Consider the following 15,902-nt stretch of genomic DNA (forward strand, 5'->3'; position numbering starts at 1 on the left):
AATGTTCAGTGAGATTATCCCCAAAATAGGGAGGGAAAAGCCTCATGTTACTGAACCTGGGAAGTTTATTTTGACAGCTTCCAGCATTCATTAATTATTTCTGCTCTACAGAATGTTAAACGGTTTCTCAGACTTTACTCAGTGACCTGTTTGCTTACCCTCCAATATCCTGATCAAGGATGGATGAGCGGGCATTTTCCAAACAGAGTGGAAGCTTACTTCTTTGAACCAATTCCCTTCCTCCAATACAAACAACAAATGACTGTGTACTCTGTACACAACTACTGAGGTCCTGAGGAAAGAAAGTAGGGCCTTTAAAAGTCTTTTCTTTCAAAATTGAATTTCACCTCAACAACATCCTCATTCAGTCAAGGACTATCAAAACAGTATTGCCTCTTTCCTCCTAGAAAGGTCATAGACTTTGTCAAAACAGATAGGTAGGATTTTTTTTAAAGAGCTCAAATAATTACCCCCCCCCCTCCCCTGTAAGTTTTCTACAAAATGAATAGTGTGTAAAAAATAATCTAAGTTATTTAGAACTGAAGTCCTCTGTTCAGAAGTAATTTAAGGACTTAGAAGCCTACTTTGTTTGCAAATTTTGTAATTTAGGATCTTAAATTATTGGATCCTGGATAAACAAAGGAAACATACTGGACTTAATTACATCCAAGATGGATGCACTTTCTTGAAAGATATACAAGAAAACTTAGACAATTAAGAATGGTACCCACAGTGCTGTACTGTTTAGTACTCTTCAGCTGTCCTCTTGGAAAGGATGACAAACGAGCATTGAATGAACCTTGATCCTCTCCAAGACTTAGGTGCCATTGTTTGCGTTGCAGGAAGGCAAGTCCTGCTCCCAGAACTCAGCCTGCTGTAGTGGAGAGGTATGCACGTTACTTCTGTAGACATTCTGCAACAGACTGAGTCTTTTAAAAAGAATCCAGAAGAGTAGAATAAAAGTAGTCCCTTCACTCTTTTTTTTTTATCCAGGATTTCATTCATCCAAGATGTGACACACTGACTTACAGTTTCTCCTCTGCTTCATTCCTGATGCTCCCTACTCAAGGGGATACCGCAACACTGGACTGCAACAGATTCTACCCAAGGAAAACACTCTCACTTCCCTTCATACTGCACTGTGCATGGAAACAGAAACAGCTCACATAATGGAAGGGTTGTCAAGCATTGCAAGGGGCTGCTCAGGAAAGTGGTGGAGTCAACATCCCTGGAAGTGTTCAAGACATGGCTGAACATGGCACTTAATGCTATGATTCAATCGACCAGGTGGTGTTCGGTCAAAGATTGGATTTGATGACCTTGGAGGTCTTTTCCAACCTTGATGATTCTATCATTCTATGACTCCAAGCACTGATTCAGCCACAGAGTTCTTGGCTACAGCTACAAATGCAGTAACCTCCCTTGTAAATATACATCACAATTGTACACAGTAAGACCATGCAAATACAAGACAAATCACTTGCATGGGAGTCTTTTTACCCCTTAAAAAATAACAATTGAAACCTGAGTGAAATGAATAAAACTCAATGAAAGTTACCTTTTTTCCCCTGCTTGTGCTATGTTTAGCACACACAAGCCACTTTTGTTGCTTTTTACAAAATGGCAACATGTAATAGGCACCTCAAAAGTAGTACGTTAGAAAAGCTCCAAATGGCTTTTTGGATTTATTTGTTTAGGGTGTTTGCATGAAAGGTGGCCTTGCAAGAAAGTAAAATGGCTGTTCAAGGAAAGTGAAAAATGACCAAAGTTCTTCTGCTTCTAATTTATTTGATAGATGCACTCTGGCTCAAAAACTGCATTTCAGTAATTCTCTGTTTTTTCTTATTTTTATTTTTCCCATTCTCTGAGCTGCAGTGTCCACACTTTATTTTGGCAAAATTTAACTAGCAATGAAACACAGGTCCCATCTGCATGTCCCCTACAGCCTGATTTACACAAACTTGACTTGTTTATAATATTTTTTTCTTTATTTTCATATTATCTGTGTAACTGGTGCAGTTGTGTCAAAGTAGTCAGAAACCTCAATTTCCAAAACTAATTTTCATTTATAAGCACTTATTCTTTCACTGTCATTTATAGCTAAATGAAATTAAAATAGCCTGTTAAGCTTTCACATATATGAACAGTTTTGGCAAGAAAAGCAAAGCAAAGTAAACCAAGACTAATTCTGAATTTTTTTTTGTAAACAGGTAATACAAAGGGAACTATCTACTCTTAAAAAAGATTTGTTTCAAATCTTAATACATCTTAATTTTGCATGTCAGTTAAATTTTGCAAGAAGTGTTTGTCCAAAAAAGTAGAATGACTGATGGCACTTGGTTGGTAAAATAGGAAAGAAATATAGTTTGAATTCCAAAGTATTTTCTTTTAAATACATTATTTTTTCAGAAAACTTCCTGCTGCAGCACGTGTGAGGAGTGGTATACATATGTAAAGTCTTCATAAAGACAAGTTCATGGGCTACATGACATTGTAGAGCTCAGTCTTGAGTAAAATGGTGCAGCATCAGACTTGGACAATTTATTTTTACAATACCCAAATATGCACTGTTCAAATGTATTCTTGCTTGTTTTACAGTTCAGTCCTCAGAAAGATTAGTATGTAGTGTTCATAACATAATTTTTTGAGGTTTTCTGGGAAGAAAAAAAAAAGAACTGAGAAAAGGAACTGGGAAAAGTAGTGTGATACTCATACATAGTAAAAGAAACTAAAATACGAAAATAAATATTAAAATACTCCAGTATAGTACATAATTTTATATATTTGCCCCAAATAAGACTCACTTTTGGTATATCTGGTTGTTTGATTTTTTTCTTTTCACTTCAGCTTTCGAAAAATTTAGATGTCAGAAGTCGCAAGACTGTACAGTTAGAGACAATATTAAGGGACTGGAAAATCCAAATAAAAGATAACACAATATGGAGTTTCTGACCTTTAGGCTTCTGTGTCCCCATTTAGACTTAAATTGCATCTGACAGACACTGTGTGATGAAAAGAATTCATGTTAGTATATTATCTAATGATTTATTAGTATTTTCATTACAGAACCTCAGTAACTGGCCCAGAAAGAGTTGGAGGATAGTATGAACACCAAAGCTACAACTCAAACACCTTGTTAGGAACTTACACATAATGTTATATACTCCACTTGCACAGATATACTGATTTTAAGAAATATTTAAATGCAGTTTAATGTTACTGCATAAAGTAGTACAGGGTCATGCTTGCGTCCTTGTGTTCTTATGATCCTGCTATTTAAGAAGCATTTACTTATATAATTTCACATACTTACATAATTTTAATAATATAAAACCCCTACTACACTCTATGATTTCATATGCGGCACTCCACAGATTTTTATGCCATAACAAGAGCTACAAAACAACATAAGTATCTATGAGTAACAGCACTTACAGTGATTGCAAAAGTTATTAAAATGCAGGCAACCATAATTTCATAATGAAAAAAACAGGTCAGTATGGAGAAAGAACTTTTTTCATCTTTAGTCTTTTACTTTATTGTCCTGGAGTTTTATACTGCATCTCCTTCTTCTAGCGATTGTTGCACTCTCTAAGAGTCCTGTAGGTCAAACTCAAGATACTGTTTCATAACAAAATCAATTTTCACATTTTTGCTGCAGTTTAAAGAGTTACACTAGGTCTGCACCTTTGATAAAATATAACTGATCAAATTGTTTCAAAAACGAGCATATTTGAGAAGTACATTGGTCTACCTATATGACAGAGGTATTCCTATGAATATTCCAGTCACTTTATTACCACCATTGCTAAACAAAAGAAGAGTGTCCTTCATCCAGTCCATCTGATTGCACAAGTAAAACTATTCTTTTAACTTATTCCTTTAGGACACTTGCTTGTATCTTTTCTTCCTTTCTATATTTACATTTTTTTCCCCAAATTGTATTGTTAGGAAAGAACAAAAATGCTTTAAATTTTATGTTGCTGATCCTTCAGACTGATTCCTTACATAGCTCCTCATGCAGGTTGCTTGCTGTAGAGGATCTCTGTGCAGCATCAAGTTGTTATAAACAGATGGAAGAAATGGACCATGTTTTTCTGTGACGTAGCTATAGATTATATATATATATATATATATAATTTACACGCATATCTGTATCAGAGTGTAAGCACATTATCTTTATATTCACGCAAAGCTTTACTGGAAATACTAGGACAGTTGGAGTTGAAAACCTCCTCCTTCCAAAAGCAATAGGTAACAGGACACTCACATGCTGCTGCTGGGGAAGAGGCTGCTGTGTATCAGCAGATATCCTGTGTTCTAGGCACAGCTTGAATCAGCTTTGTCTATAACAATATACACTCAGGGTATATATACATTCCTAGATCTATGAAAATAAAAGCTCACATGTATACTTGAGCCTTCCTCAAATACTTAAAAAGAACAGGCATGTTGCTAGAGAGGTGGTTTAGTGCCCAATCCATGAGATAATTCATCCAGCACAAACCTTTTTCTTCCTATGTATAACTGAAATTCAGAGCTGCAAATGTAACGAATACAATGAGGAGAAAAAAAGTTACAGGCATATAAGGCTTCATTTCAGGCCTTTTATTTTACCAGATACATTTTCTCTTCTTCCATTATCCTGAATAAGTAGTAAGTGTATGGATATAGGCAACTAGCTAAAAGGCCCATCAGCCAGTGAATGAAACTGAACTGTAGTCTGTAATATTTGTACTTTATTTTAAGTGCAATTGCTAAATATGTACCTCTACAGTTTCATGCACACGTATTTTTTGCAAGATGACAATATCACAAATGTACCAACGAGAAAAACAGATGAACTCTTCCAGCAGCAGGAAGTGGTTTTTAAATACATGGCCCAAAAATTCCAGTAAAACTCAAATACTATTTTCTAACAACCCATGTAACTTTTCAATTAAGATGAAACAGTTCCTAAACAGTGCATTTTACTACATTAATCACGCTTAAATTTTAGTTACAATGCAAATTCTTAATAAATAATCATAATACACAAACTAGAAGTTCTCTGTCATCTGTACATGGAATCTGTTGATATAAGGAGCACTCTGTATATCTACTTTAATAAGAAGTCACTCATCTGAGTTCACCAAAAGGCTAGACTGAAAATCACAAGTACAACTGGTATGCTGAAGGCAATGTTGGTGTGATAATGTTAAGTGCCATGGCCTCTTACTCTCCAGAGCCCTTCCCAAAAACAGAGCTCAAGTCTTCTGTACTTGTCTGGCACAGCTGGAGTCTCTGCACTTACTGAGTGCAGATGTGTCTGTCTCCCCTGGAACTGATAAACCTTGAAGTTCAAAATTATTTGTTTTTTAGTACCTCAGTGGACTGAATCTGGTTAAGAAACTTTTTAAAAAAATTTTTTTTTTGCTTTGCAGTCTATTGGGAAAGGATAACATGGGTGGAGATACAGACACCTGATCATGTTTAGCCTGCAAATGCCTGTAGAGTTATTTTGTACCAATCTAGACTATCAGATAAATACTCAAGTGACAAGTTGTGACTGAGCTAAGTGACAGTAGACATGTACTTTTGGTAACAGGCTCCTGAACAATCACATTGTTCAATGATCAAATGGTGCATTGCATGATGCTGACAAATTTGGCTCTGTGGATAACACTGCATATATTTTTTATGTAGGATCTTATGAATACAACTGCATGCACTATGAATATTTAAGGACCATATGCAGGCTGGATCATCAACTAAGAGATGCCCTTCACTTAGATCTCTCTCTAAAAAATATAAATATTTATTACATTGTACTTGTATTAACATAATTTATAACACTAAAACATGTACAGCTGCATCAGCATTTTCCTTTATACTCTCTCTAGCATAGAAAATAATTTTCATCTGAAAACTTGGTAACTCATGTCAAGTAGAGAATTATTTCTGCCAAGTAAGGACAGCATGAAGGGGATGACAGAACTTATCCTCCACAAAAAATATTTCTGCAACATTAATACATAGAAGTAAGGGTTTTATGTATTTTATTAGTGTTTAGTCCATTGAATAACTATGATTATGACAATCAAAACAATTCAAATCAAGAAAATAACATAATAAAGTCTGATTTAGACCTCACTATCAATATGTGAGCAATTCACAGCGGTGATGAGTCTGAAAGCAGTATTCACTTTTATTGCTGCACTGCTCTCAGGACAGTTCTTCTGGTTTCATGAGGTAAGCCTTATTTATTCAGACTAAGATCTTTCAGAATAAGATCCAAACTTCAGTTTGCACAGGTAAGCAAAAAACTCTGGAACTGCAGGTTCCCAGACACCGAAGATTTAGCGCTGACTGTGGATTCTGCTCTTAGAAAAACATTAAAAACTTGCCATTACTTTAACTGTCTATTTATGTTTCTGGATTTTTTCACAATAAATATATTTATACTTTCCATGGACAAAATTCTCCAACATCTGAATAAATCCACTATGCCTTCATCAGGCTGCCATGCTCAGCATCCTTCTAAACCTCGACAGGGTCGTTCAGATAATATAAACATTATCCTGTTTATTGCTATTGTACTAAAAATAAAATTTGATTTTTCAAGTCACAGCAGATACAAGCTGAATAGAGTTTAGCTCTTTTTCTAAGTGCCTTGGGCATAAATAGGTAATCAATCATATTTAATCAATATGTTGTTCAGCCATGCAGATTCCCATGTCTATAATTCCAGCTTTATTCAAATGATCTTTAGTCTCAGTACACTCTTCATTGATTTTTTTTTCGCACCCAGAAAAGGCACAGAAATAGCTACATTTAAAGCCTGAAAATACCAGTTTAGGGAAAAAAAAAAAGAAAAAAAAAGCAATCCCTGTTACCTATTATTATACCCAATACATTTCACTATTTTAAGGTTTGGAACAACCTTAAAAGTCTTCTTAGTTGTCCAGGCTTCACTCTCATTGACAATGTCCTACTATGATTATAGGAATAGGCTTCAAAAATACCCATTGCTCACTTTCCATATTTATTAAAGCAGTAACACAGGAGCAAACATGCCATGAACAGGAAGTTTAGGTCTTTATCTACAGTTTCCATCTGCATCCAGGAATGTCAGACTGAATGGATTCAAAAGACCTAAGAATTCCCATTTAAATTATTAAGCAAAGCCTCCGCAACTGCAATTCTGTGGATTGCAGTCACATGTAAATGTTGATTATTCTTTTTAAAATCTTAAAGTGTGACAAAATGCCTCTTATTGTCAGTCTTTTCATTGTCTAGGTTGGCACTGAATAAGCATTAGCATAGATGTTTCAGTTTGTTTGAAAACTACTGAAAAATGTAAATAACCATTGGTCTTAGAATAAACAGTTTCATGTGGCATTTGCTTTCATATTAAATTATTTGAAATGAGAGGAAGAACAGCATGACATTAAAAGCACAATCTATCTTATTGTGTGGTTCTTTTCCAGTGACTTTGTAAAAGCACCGCTCTCCACTTATTCCAGAAGATAACAAGAATCTACACTTGGCTGGTTTGATCAGTGAAATGAGAGGCGAGAGAGAATATTTGCATTTAAAATGGCTCTTTAATCTGGCTGTCCTAGACCTAGGAGCTGTACCAGCTTCACAGTGTCTCGACAGACTGGCCTATTTCTTGCAAACAAATTATTTATTTGTTTGTAGAAGCAAGAAGCTCATCTAAGTATTCATATTAAGATGAGTGGTTTTCTGTGCAAAAGTCCTCTTTTTTATCCAAGAGTAAAAATGCAAGTGGAGGTAAATATAAAAGCCATGTGTATTTTAGTCCCAAATGTATTCTGTTTTGGTAATTATTTCCCTCTGGTGTAAGGGAACAAGTGATTAAGTCACTTCAAAACTCACATCAGACCTCTTAGCAAGGCTCACTGTAGCTTCTAAAAAAATGTTAAGAAAAATATCACTGCACAGTTCATTTCTAGCTTCTGATTCATAAGGAAAAATACAGATCTAGAGTCAAATGCCCTCCAAAACAGGATCTGAAAGCACCAGTGATTTTGGCTTGGATTTGGATCAAGCAAAGCTTCCAAATATAGCTTTAATCTTGAGAGGAAAAGTCTGGATGCTCAGATAAAAATATACTGTGTGGACCACTGGCTTTGCCCAGTCAAGTTGCCCCATCCCTACAAGTGCTGAAGGCCAGGTTGGATGGGGCTTTGAGCAACCTGGTCTAGTGGAAGGTGTCCCTGCCCCTGGCAGGGGGGTTGGAACTAGATGATCTGTAAGGTCCCTTCCAACTCAAACCATTCTATGATTCTATGATTCTATTATTTATTGCCTCAATAGCAGCAGACCTACTCAAGTACTCTTCATTTCTGTATAAATTACGAATCTCAATCTGTCATGCTTATTGCCTGTTTCATAAGTTGACAACAAGACTTTAGCCTTTAGAGGACCCTCAGGTCCTTCTCCACAGAGCTGCTTTCCAGCAAGTTGGCCCCCAGCCTGTGCTGGTGCCTGGCATTATTCCTCCCCAGGCGCAGGACCCCTGCATTTGCCTTTTTTGAGTTTCAGACAGTTCTTCTCTGCCCATCTCTCCAGCTTGTCAAGGTCCTTCTGAAGGCTTGCACAGCCCTCTGGCGTATTGGTCATCAGCAAACTTGCTGAGGAGGCCTCTGCTCCTTCATTCAAGTCTCTGATTAATAACTTAAACAATACTGGGCTCAGTACTGATCCTTGGCAGACACCACCAGTGACAGGCCTCCAACTAGACCCTGTGCCACTGATCACAACCCTCTGGGATCTGCCATTCAGCCAATTCTCTATCCACCTCCCTCTCTACCCATTAACTGTTCTATTGGGTTTGTGTGGCCAACTTTTGATAGTGGCAGGGGTACGGGGGAGGCTTCTGTGAGAAGCTGCCAGAAGATCTCCCCATGTTTATCAGAGCCAATGACAGCCGGCTCTGGGACAGAACCACCACTGGCAAGGGCTGTGACCCCATGGGAGGCCTATGCTGTTATAGGCTCCTGGCAGGGACCTGCAGACCCATGGAGAGAGGAGCCCATGCTGGAGCAGGCTGTGCCTGAAGGACTACACCCGGGGGAAAAGTGATCCATGTTGGAACAGTTTGTGGAGAACTGCTGCCATAGGATGGACTAATGTTAGAGAAGTTCATGGAGGACTGTGGGAGGGACCCCATGCTGGAGCAGGGGAAGAACTCTTCTCCCTGAGCAGCAGCAGAAACAACCTGTGGTGAACTGACTGTAACCCTCATTCCCTGTCTCCCTGCACCTGGGCAGGAGGCAGAGATGGGAAGGATATGGGGGGGTGCAGTGGGGAAGGTGTCTTTTAAAGACTTATTTTGCTTCTCATTATCCTCCTGATTTTGTTGGTAATAAATTCAATTAATATACCCAAACTGAGTCTGTTTTGCTCTTGACAGTATTCGGTGAGTGACTTCTCTCCTAGTTTTTATTTCAACTCATAAACCTTTCATTATATTTTCTCTCCCGTGTCCAGTTGCAGAGGGGAGTGATAGAGAGGCTTTTGCGGTGCCTGGCAACCCGCTAGTGCCAACCCACTACAACTATCTTGTCTCAACCCCAAGAGTTTTCTCACTTTCACACTTCTGAATCTCTCCTTCAGCTCACCAGGGAAGTGAGCACCTGCATGGGACTTAGTTGTTGGCTGGGGTTAAAACACAACACCAGGTCACAAACCCAGGACCACCCCTCTTGATCCCAGAAGCTGCACAGCAGCTGCCAGTTACACTCTCCATCCAAATTCACACCTAATGAACTACTTTGAAGTGAATAAGGTTCACATAGTAACTACTTTCCCTTTGCATGTATTTTCTAATGTCAGTACCTCCTCTACCTGTGGGTAAGAAGTTCCTGTAAGATACTACCTAGGCTACACCCAACACAAAGCAAGTTTCAAAGCCAAGTAAAAAAAAAAAGCACAAAGTAAGTTACTCCCCCTTCCCGCTCCAGCCCTCTTCTTTTCTGAAAGTTGTTCCAAATGTTTTTCCCTCTGGCTAGGCTTGACATTCAAAATGTTGCACATGAATATATTCACCACAGTGACAGGACTTTACTTTTCTTGAGAAACCTTCAGACACCTGCTTTATGGATTCTCAGAAAGGCCATCAGGAAACCTCAAAATATTTATATATTGGATAATCCAAACTTTTAAATATTTATCCAAACTGATTGGAACAGTTAGATGTTTCAAGGTCAAACAGTCAATACAAACTCTGATTAGTAGTGCTCAGCAAATGGGTAAAGATTTTTTTTCAGGAAATGCTGTCTAAACATTTAAAAAAATCTGCTGTAGCCATTCGATTCTATTTCTTGAATTCACTTTCAGATCAACATTTAAGTAACTGTATTTCACTAGAGACAAGAAAAATAAAGAATATGGATACTCACAATCAATGACAGGGCATTCATATGTACCACTAATCAAACTAATGGTGCTTGCATGTAGTAGGAAAAAAATGGTGTGCAATACTGTAATCAAAAATGAAAAATATAAACTCATAAGGAAATTCTAATATATTTGTGGGTTGCTTAGAAGCAGAAAAAAAAAGTAAATTGGATAAACTATTCATTATAAATTAGTTTTTCATCTGTAGGATTAAGTGTGAAAGAACAACAATTACATATGACATTTGCTGCAGGTCAACAAATAGATCCACTTGCTTTTAGTATCCAGCCAGATATCTGATTTATTATGTGGTTTATTTAGAAAGAAAAACTGTGTTGATTAATTTCTGCAAAAATAAAAATATTTTCCCTAAAACATAATTTACGATATTATACGTAGATATGTGACAGTGAACTTTTCCTTCCACTGGCACAGCATCAGAGTCCTAGTTATTGTCTCAGTCCATAAGATACCGAAATGATTTAGATTGAACTTATGAACTTTCATAAAATGACAAGAAATTTTCATTGCAAACTGGTGCATGATAGCAATCTCATATACTCCTAGCTCTGGAATATAGATGTTGAAAGGACACAGGAGATGGAAGGAGCTCCAAAACATGTGAATTTTGTCCTATAAGGCAGCACATTTTTTTGTTACTATCTAAGAAGGGGGAAAACCCCCACAAATACATATGTTTATTGGACTAATGTATTACAAACTAGACTGACTCCTTTAATTGTATATATATATTTTGTGCTCCTGAGAGTGTAGGCATTTCAAAAATATGTGGAACTGGCTGAATGCCTTCCTAGCCTTGATAATGCAGCTGCCTCAATTTCTCCTCCTGCTTTCCATGTATTTACTATCCACAAAAAGTGCAAGAAATACTCCCTAAAAGATGTTTAATACCCTACGACATTTACTAGTACTGTAAATGAAAAAAATTACTTCAATTATAATCTTAATCTTACATTACAAGGGTTCTGTATCTACACAGAAAGGAAGGTCTCATACATTTTGATACTAACAGACAATAATATACTGTCTGTCATGGAAGGGTATACTTTTGAAATTCCATTTCTTAGCAGGAATTTTAGCTCATTTAATAATGAAAACTGTGTTGAGGTAAATAATACAGGAGGGGACTTTTTTCTCCTTCCTTTTTTGTTGCTGTTGCTCAGTTGTGATTCTCAGAATTAACAGAATGTGCATCCCTGATTTGAAGAGGCTGTGATCTAGTTGCTACACCACAGACACACATGGCTGTGTGAAGATTTAACAACAAAGACTAATTTCTGTTTAATTTTCCTATCTTCAGTTCTAGGAAGACTATTAATTGAATAAAAGTGCATCTTTCCCTGGTGGTAGGATTAGGGAACAGATCAGATGTTCATCTTACTCTTGGGCTTGCCATAGCTGGAAAAAATTCAGACATCATATCTGATAGCACTTTCTTCCCTATTTGGGTATCTGTTGTTATGGTGATAGTTCCAGGAGGAAACGTTAATGAGGATGACTTGAAAGCTTTGATGTGTACAGCACAATTACTTTAACACCTCATAAGAAAAGGTGACAGTTAGTACTGCTCCTGGCTAAAGATGCATCATTGTATCAGCTTTCATGAAAACTACCTGAATTTCTATTTGTTATGTATCTGTAACACAATGCTGAATACAAATACGTAATAAAAAGGATTTGGAACGACAACATGCCCCCCATTTTCTCACAAAGGATATAAGCTGTTTTCTTAGGAACTTGGTTACAGTAAAAACTGACTTTAAGTATAAAATTTTAGAATATCTGTATTGCTCTTTTGTGACACCCCAAGAACTATCCAGCATGATCTCTCATATCCAAAACTAAGCTGTGAACAAATCTATGAACTGACATCACCCAGCACAGGCCTGCAGACACATTGCGTCACCCAGACTGTCGTTCACCTGCTGGGGGAAAGCATTAAAGACAGAGCGGTTATTGGCCTGGATTATTCCATCTCAGAAAGACTTGATGTTCATCACAGAGCTTGGCTCACATGTTGTCAATGAAGGCATTTACTTACATAGTCTTCGTAGGCCTCGTGTGCGGGCGGCGGGGGTGGTCTGTAGCCCGGGACGGACGGGGCGCCCCTGGCTCGAGGGGTGGGAACGCCCCTGGCCACCGGTGGGACAGGGAGCGCTCCACGCGTCACCGGCGCTCCTCGGGGCGCTTGGGCACCTCGTCCAGGCAGCGGGGGAGGAATGGCACCCCCACGTCCCCTGTGGGGAGCAAAAAGGAATGGTCACTCTGGTGTCTACAAGGGAAGACATGCGTGTGCTACCCCATTTTAAAGGCTCTCATGTTTTTACTACTATTTAAAGCATCATGTAACTCCAGGCTTTTGGCAGCTACAATGTCAAGCACTTTTAGGCAGTATCTCAGGCAGAACTCATATTATGGAAAGGCATTATTTTTAAACCATCCAGTACCTTCTACACCTGATCCTCTTGTTGCTTGTACTAATAAAATTCTGAATCATTGTAACTCACAGGGTTGCAGAATTACTACAAGCAGTTCTAGAAGATGAAGAAAATGAGGAACCTTTTCTGTTGCTCTCAAATGATTTTACAAGAGCTGTCATCACTCTCATTTTCATATTTATTGGTGGGTAGGAGAAATGTATTGGCAGAAGATATTGCAGGACAGCAGAAACTTGCAAGGCAAAGTAGAGGAAGAATATAAAAGGAGAGGAATAACTTTTCTTCCTGTCTAATTTAGTTCGGCACAAAGGAATGGCTGCATGGGATTCTGCTTTCCCCCACTGCACAGAGAGAATAGAGCATATAGACAAGCATGGAGAGAGGTTTAGCATCCTCCTGGCTATTTATGCTGTATCTCCCTTGCTGTACTAATTAGTAAGTCAGAAGAAGCTGTTACTGTTTAAAAAGACTTGTAACTATACCATATGATGAAATAGAAGGGAGATGTATCAGGGTAGCAGCCTGTGGGTTTTGTTTCAGAGCAGTATGCTCCTGGGTGTGCTGTCTTTTTGGAAGACTGTGAATGTCAGGTATAAAAACCATGCATGACACCCATATCCACAGTTGTGAATGGAACTCAGCTCTCCTGTAGCAGTAGGAACTGTGGCTTGCTCCCTGCTGAGACAACCAAACCCATTGCATTAGCTCGTGATGTTCATTACTTTACTACAACTTTGAGTAGCTGATTTTAGATTTCCAGAATCAATGAATAGTTTGTGTTGGAAGGGACCTTCAGAGATCCTCTAGGCAAAACCCCGTACCTTGGGCAGGGACATCTTTCATTAGATCAATAAATCTTAGAAATATCCTTTTCCTGTCTTCATAATCTGCTCTCATTTGTTGTTTATTACTTGTATACCACCCACTATACCCTGTGAACTGTAGATCAGAAAATCTGGAACAATGTAGACCAAACAGGTTATCAGAAGACAAATATTTTGGTTTACTGACTAGGATATGTATGTAATTGTCTTTTTTTTTTTTAAACTATGTTTTTTTTTACTACTGCTTACACTTTGTAAAGCTATTGACATAATAGTCCAGGTTACCACACCTTGAAGGAGCTGCAGGTGGCACACGGATCCCTCTTCCTCGAATGCCCCGTCCACGTGATGAATCCTCAGAACCATTCAAATATGAAAGTTCTCTCAGCTGCTCCTGGCGAATTTCATCATTATAATCCTGAAATTCAAAAGGTGAAACTTTCTGAAACTTCGTATTTTGGCTAAGCTGACAAACCACCCAAACCAGAAACTCCATGGATGGTATTTGGGTGAACTGCTCTGCATAATCACTGGTACGCTGAAAAATTGTACAAGTGGCAGTGGACAACTACCTATAATATATGGACAGAAAAATGTATATGTATGGGTAGTGAAGGTGGTCATAAAGAGCATGAACATGCAAAATAAAATACAAAAGGCACAGAAGGCATAGACACAGAGAAATGTACCTGTATGCAAAATGCAAATGGACTTTCACATGCAAAAGGTACAAATTTCAAGCGACTTGTAATTAGACAAAAAAATGTGTTTTGTAAGTATTTTGTATTTTTGGCAAACTTCCCTGGCTACCTTTATGCACTTAAAACACAAATTCTACCTTATATTGCACATTAGCATGACTGGATGATTTAATTCAATACCAATTAGCATCACTGAATGTAGCCTTCAGTTATTTTGTATATCCTGAAAGAAACTCTCTCTTTAGGAGTCAAGTAACAAAGCTGTGTTTACTATAAAAGAATTGTTAAATGAAATAAAATAGGCCCATTCCAAGACAGCAGGGTATCGACTTCAACACTGCAGTTTCTGTTGGCTCAGTAAACAGAACACCAGATGAACTTCCTTTACTTACTGATCCAAAGTAGAATCACAGACTCATAAAATGGTTTGCGTTGGAAGGGACCTTAAAGATCTAATTCCAAGGACCCTGACATGGACACTTTGTTGGCTTCCTCCTCAATGGAATGCATGACTGGAGAGAGGTGATCCTTGAATATTAACGTCTATTGGGCCCCTCTTCCTTCCAGGGCTCTATCCCACGGCATTCCACCAAGCAGCTCCCTGAACAGACCAAAGTCTGCTCTCCTCAAGTCCAGAGTAGATTTTGCTGTGCACTCTCCTCCCTGCCTTAAGGAACTTGAACCATCATTTCATGGGCAGCCCAGGCTACCCCTAAGCTTCCACTTCCCCACCAGCCCCTCCCTGTTGGTAAAAACAAAGTCCAGCATAGAGCATCTCCCCAGTGGCTTCTCTAGCACTTGGATAAGGAAGTTATTCTCAAGGTATTCCAGTAACACATTTGCCCTGCTGTGTTGTTCCTCCAACAGAGGAATGTTGGGGAGGTTGAAGTCCCCCACTGAGGACCAAGGCTTGCGAACGTGAAGTTGCTCTTTTCTGTCTATAGAGTGTTTCATCCACTATAATAGATAATAATGGACTTTTTAAACTTATTTTACAACATTTGTCAAATTTCTTTTGTCAGAAATTCCTTTTTTTTAAAGCTTCCTTCCATTGTGTCCAGCTTTTTATGGGCTGATCACTGTACAAAAAGCCCCCTGCAGCAGCCAGCTCACCGACAGCACAGCTGTGTGCCAGCTAATTGTTGTTTCAAAACAGAAAGGATTATTGAATTTCAGCCCTTCTGTCCTTCCATGCTTCCACAGGCAACTGAACTGACTGTCATGCAAGCACCTGAAAATGCATTGCAAGTGACACCTCTTTTAGCCAAGTTAAAGACCAAGCGAATTGTGAGCTGGAACTGAGGCCTTGCTCATTCCTTCTTCTTCCTAAGGAAGTCCAGGAAATCTGTTTAAAGGTATGATCCTGATCCTGTGTTCTAAGAAAGTGTAGGCCTGGTCACGATTTCCTTTCTAAATTTCTAGAGAGTGTAGCTGGAGAAAAATCTACTAACAAAATTCAGAAAAGAACCCTATTTATACAACATAGTGTGTGATAATTGCAGCACAACCAT

General features: G+C 38.3%; 1 protein-coding gene across 15 annotated transcripts in view; it reads right to left on the reverse strand.

Moving 5' to 3' along the window:
- The window catches only part of KHDRBS2 (KH RNA binding domain containing, signal transduction associated 2), a 299,012-nt gene that overhangs the window by 121,535 nt on the left and 161,575 nt on the right, over window positions 1-15,902 (reverse strand). For all 15 annotated transcript variants that reach the window (XR_006014113.1, XR_006014102.1, XR_006014104.1 and 12 more), the window contains exons 5-6: window positions 13,981-14,108; window positions 12,470-12,665 (exon numbers count right to left, since the gene is read on the reverse strand). Coding sequence is in view for 1 of the 15 variants with exons in the window: in XM_042016440.1 (XP_041872374.1) it covers window positions 12,470-12,665; window positions 13,981-14,108 (324 nt within the window). In the remaining 14 variants the exon portion in view is untranslated. The remainder of the gene's footprint in view (window positions 1-12,469; window positions 12,666-13,980; window positions 14,109-15,902) is intronic.

Source organism: Corvus kubaryi, unplaced genomic scaffold, assembly GCF_017639235.1.
Source record: "Corvus kubaryi isolate FWS band 111438036 unplaced genomic scaffold, C.kubaryi_AGA036_p1.0 split3-73, whole genome shotgun sequence".
Lineage (NCBI taxonomy): Eukaryota > Metazoa > Chordata > Aves > Passeriformes > Corvidae > Corvus > Corvus kubaryi.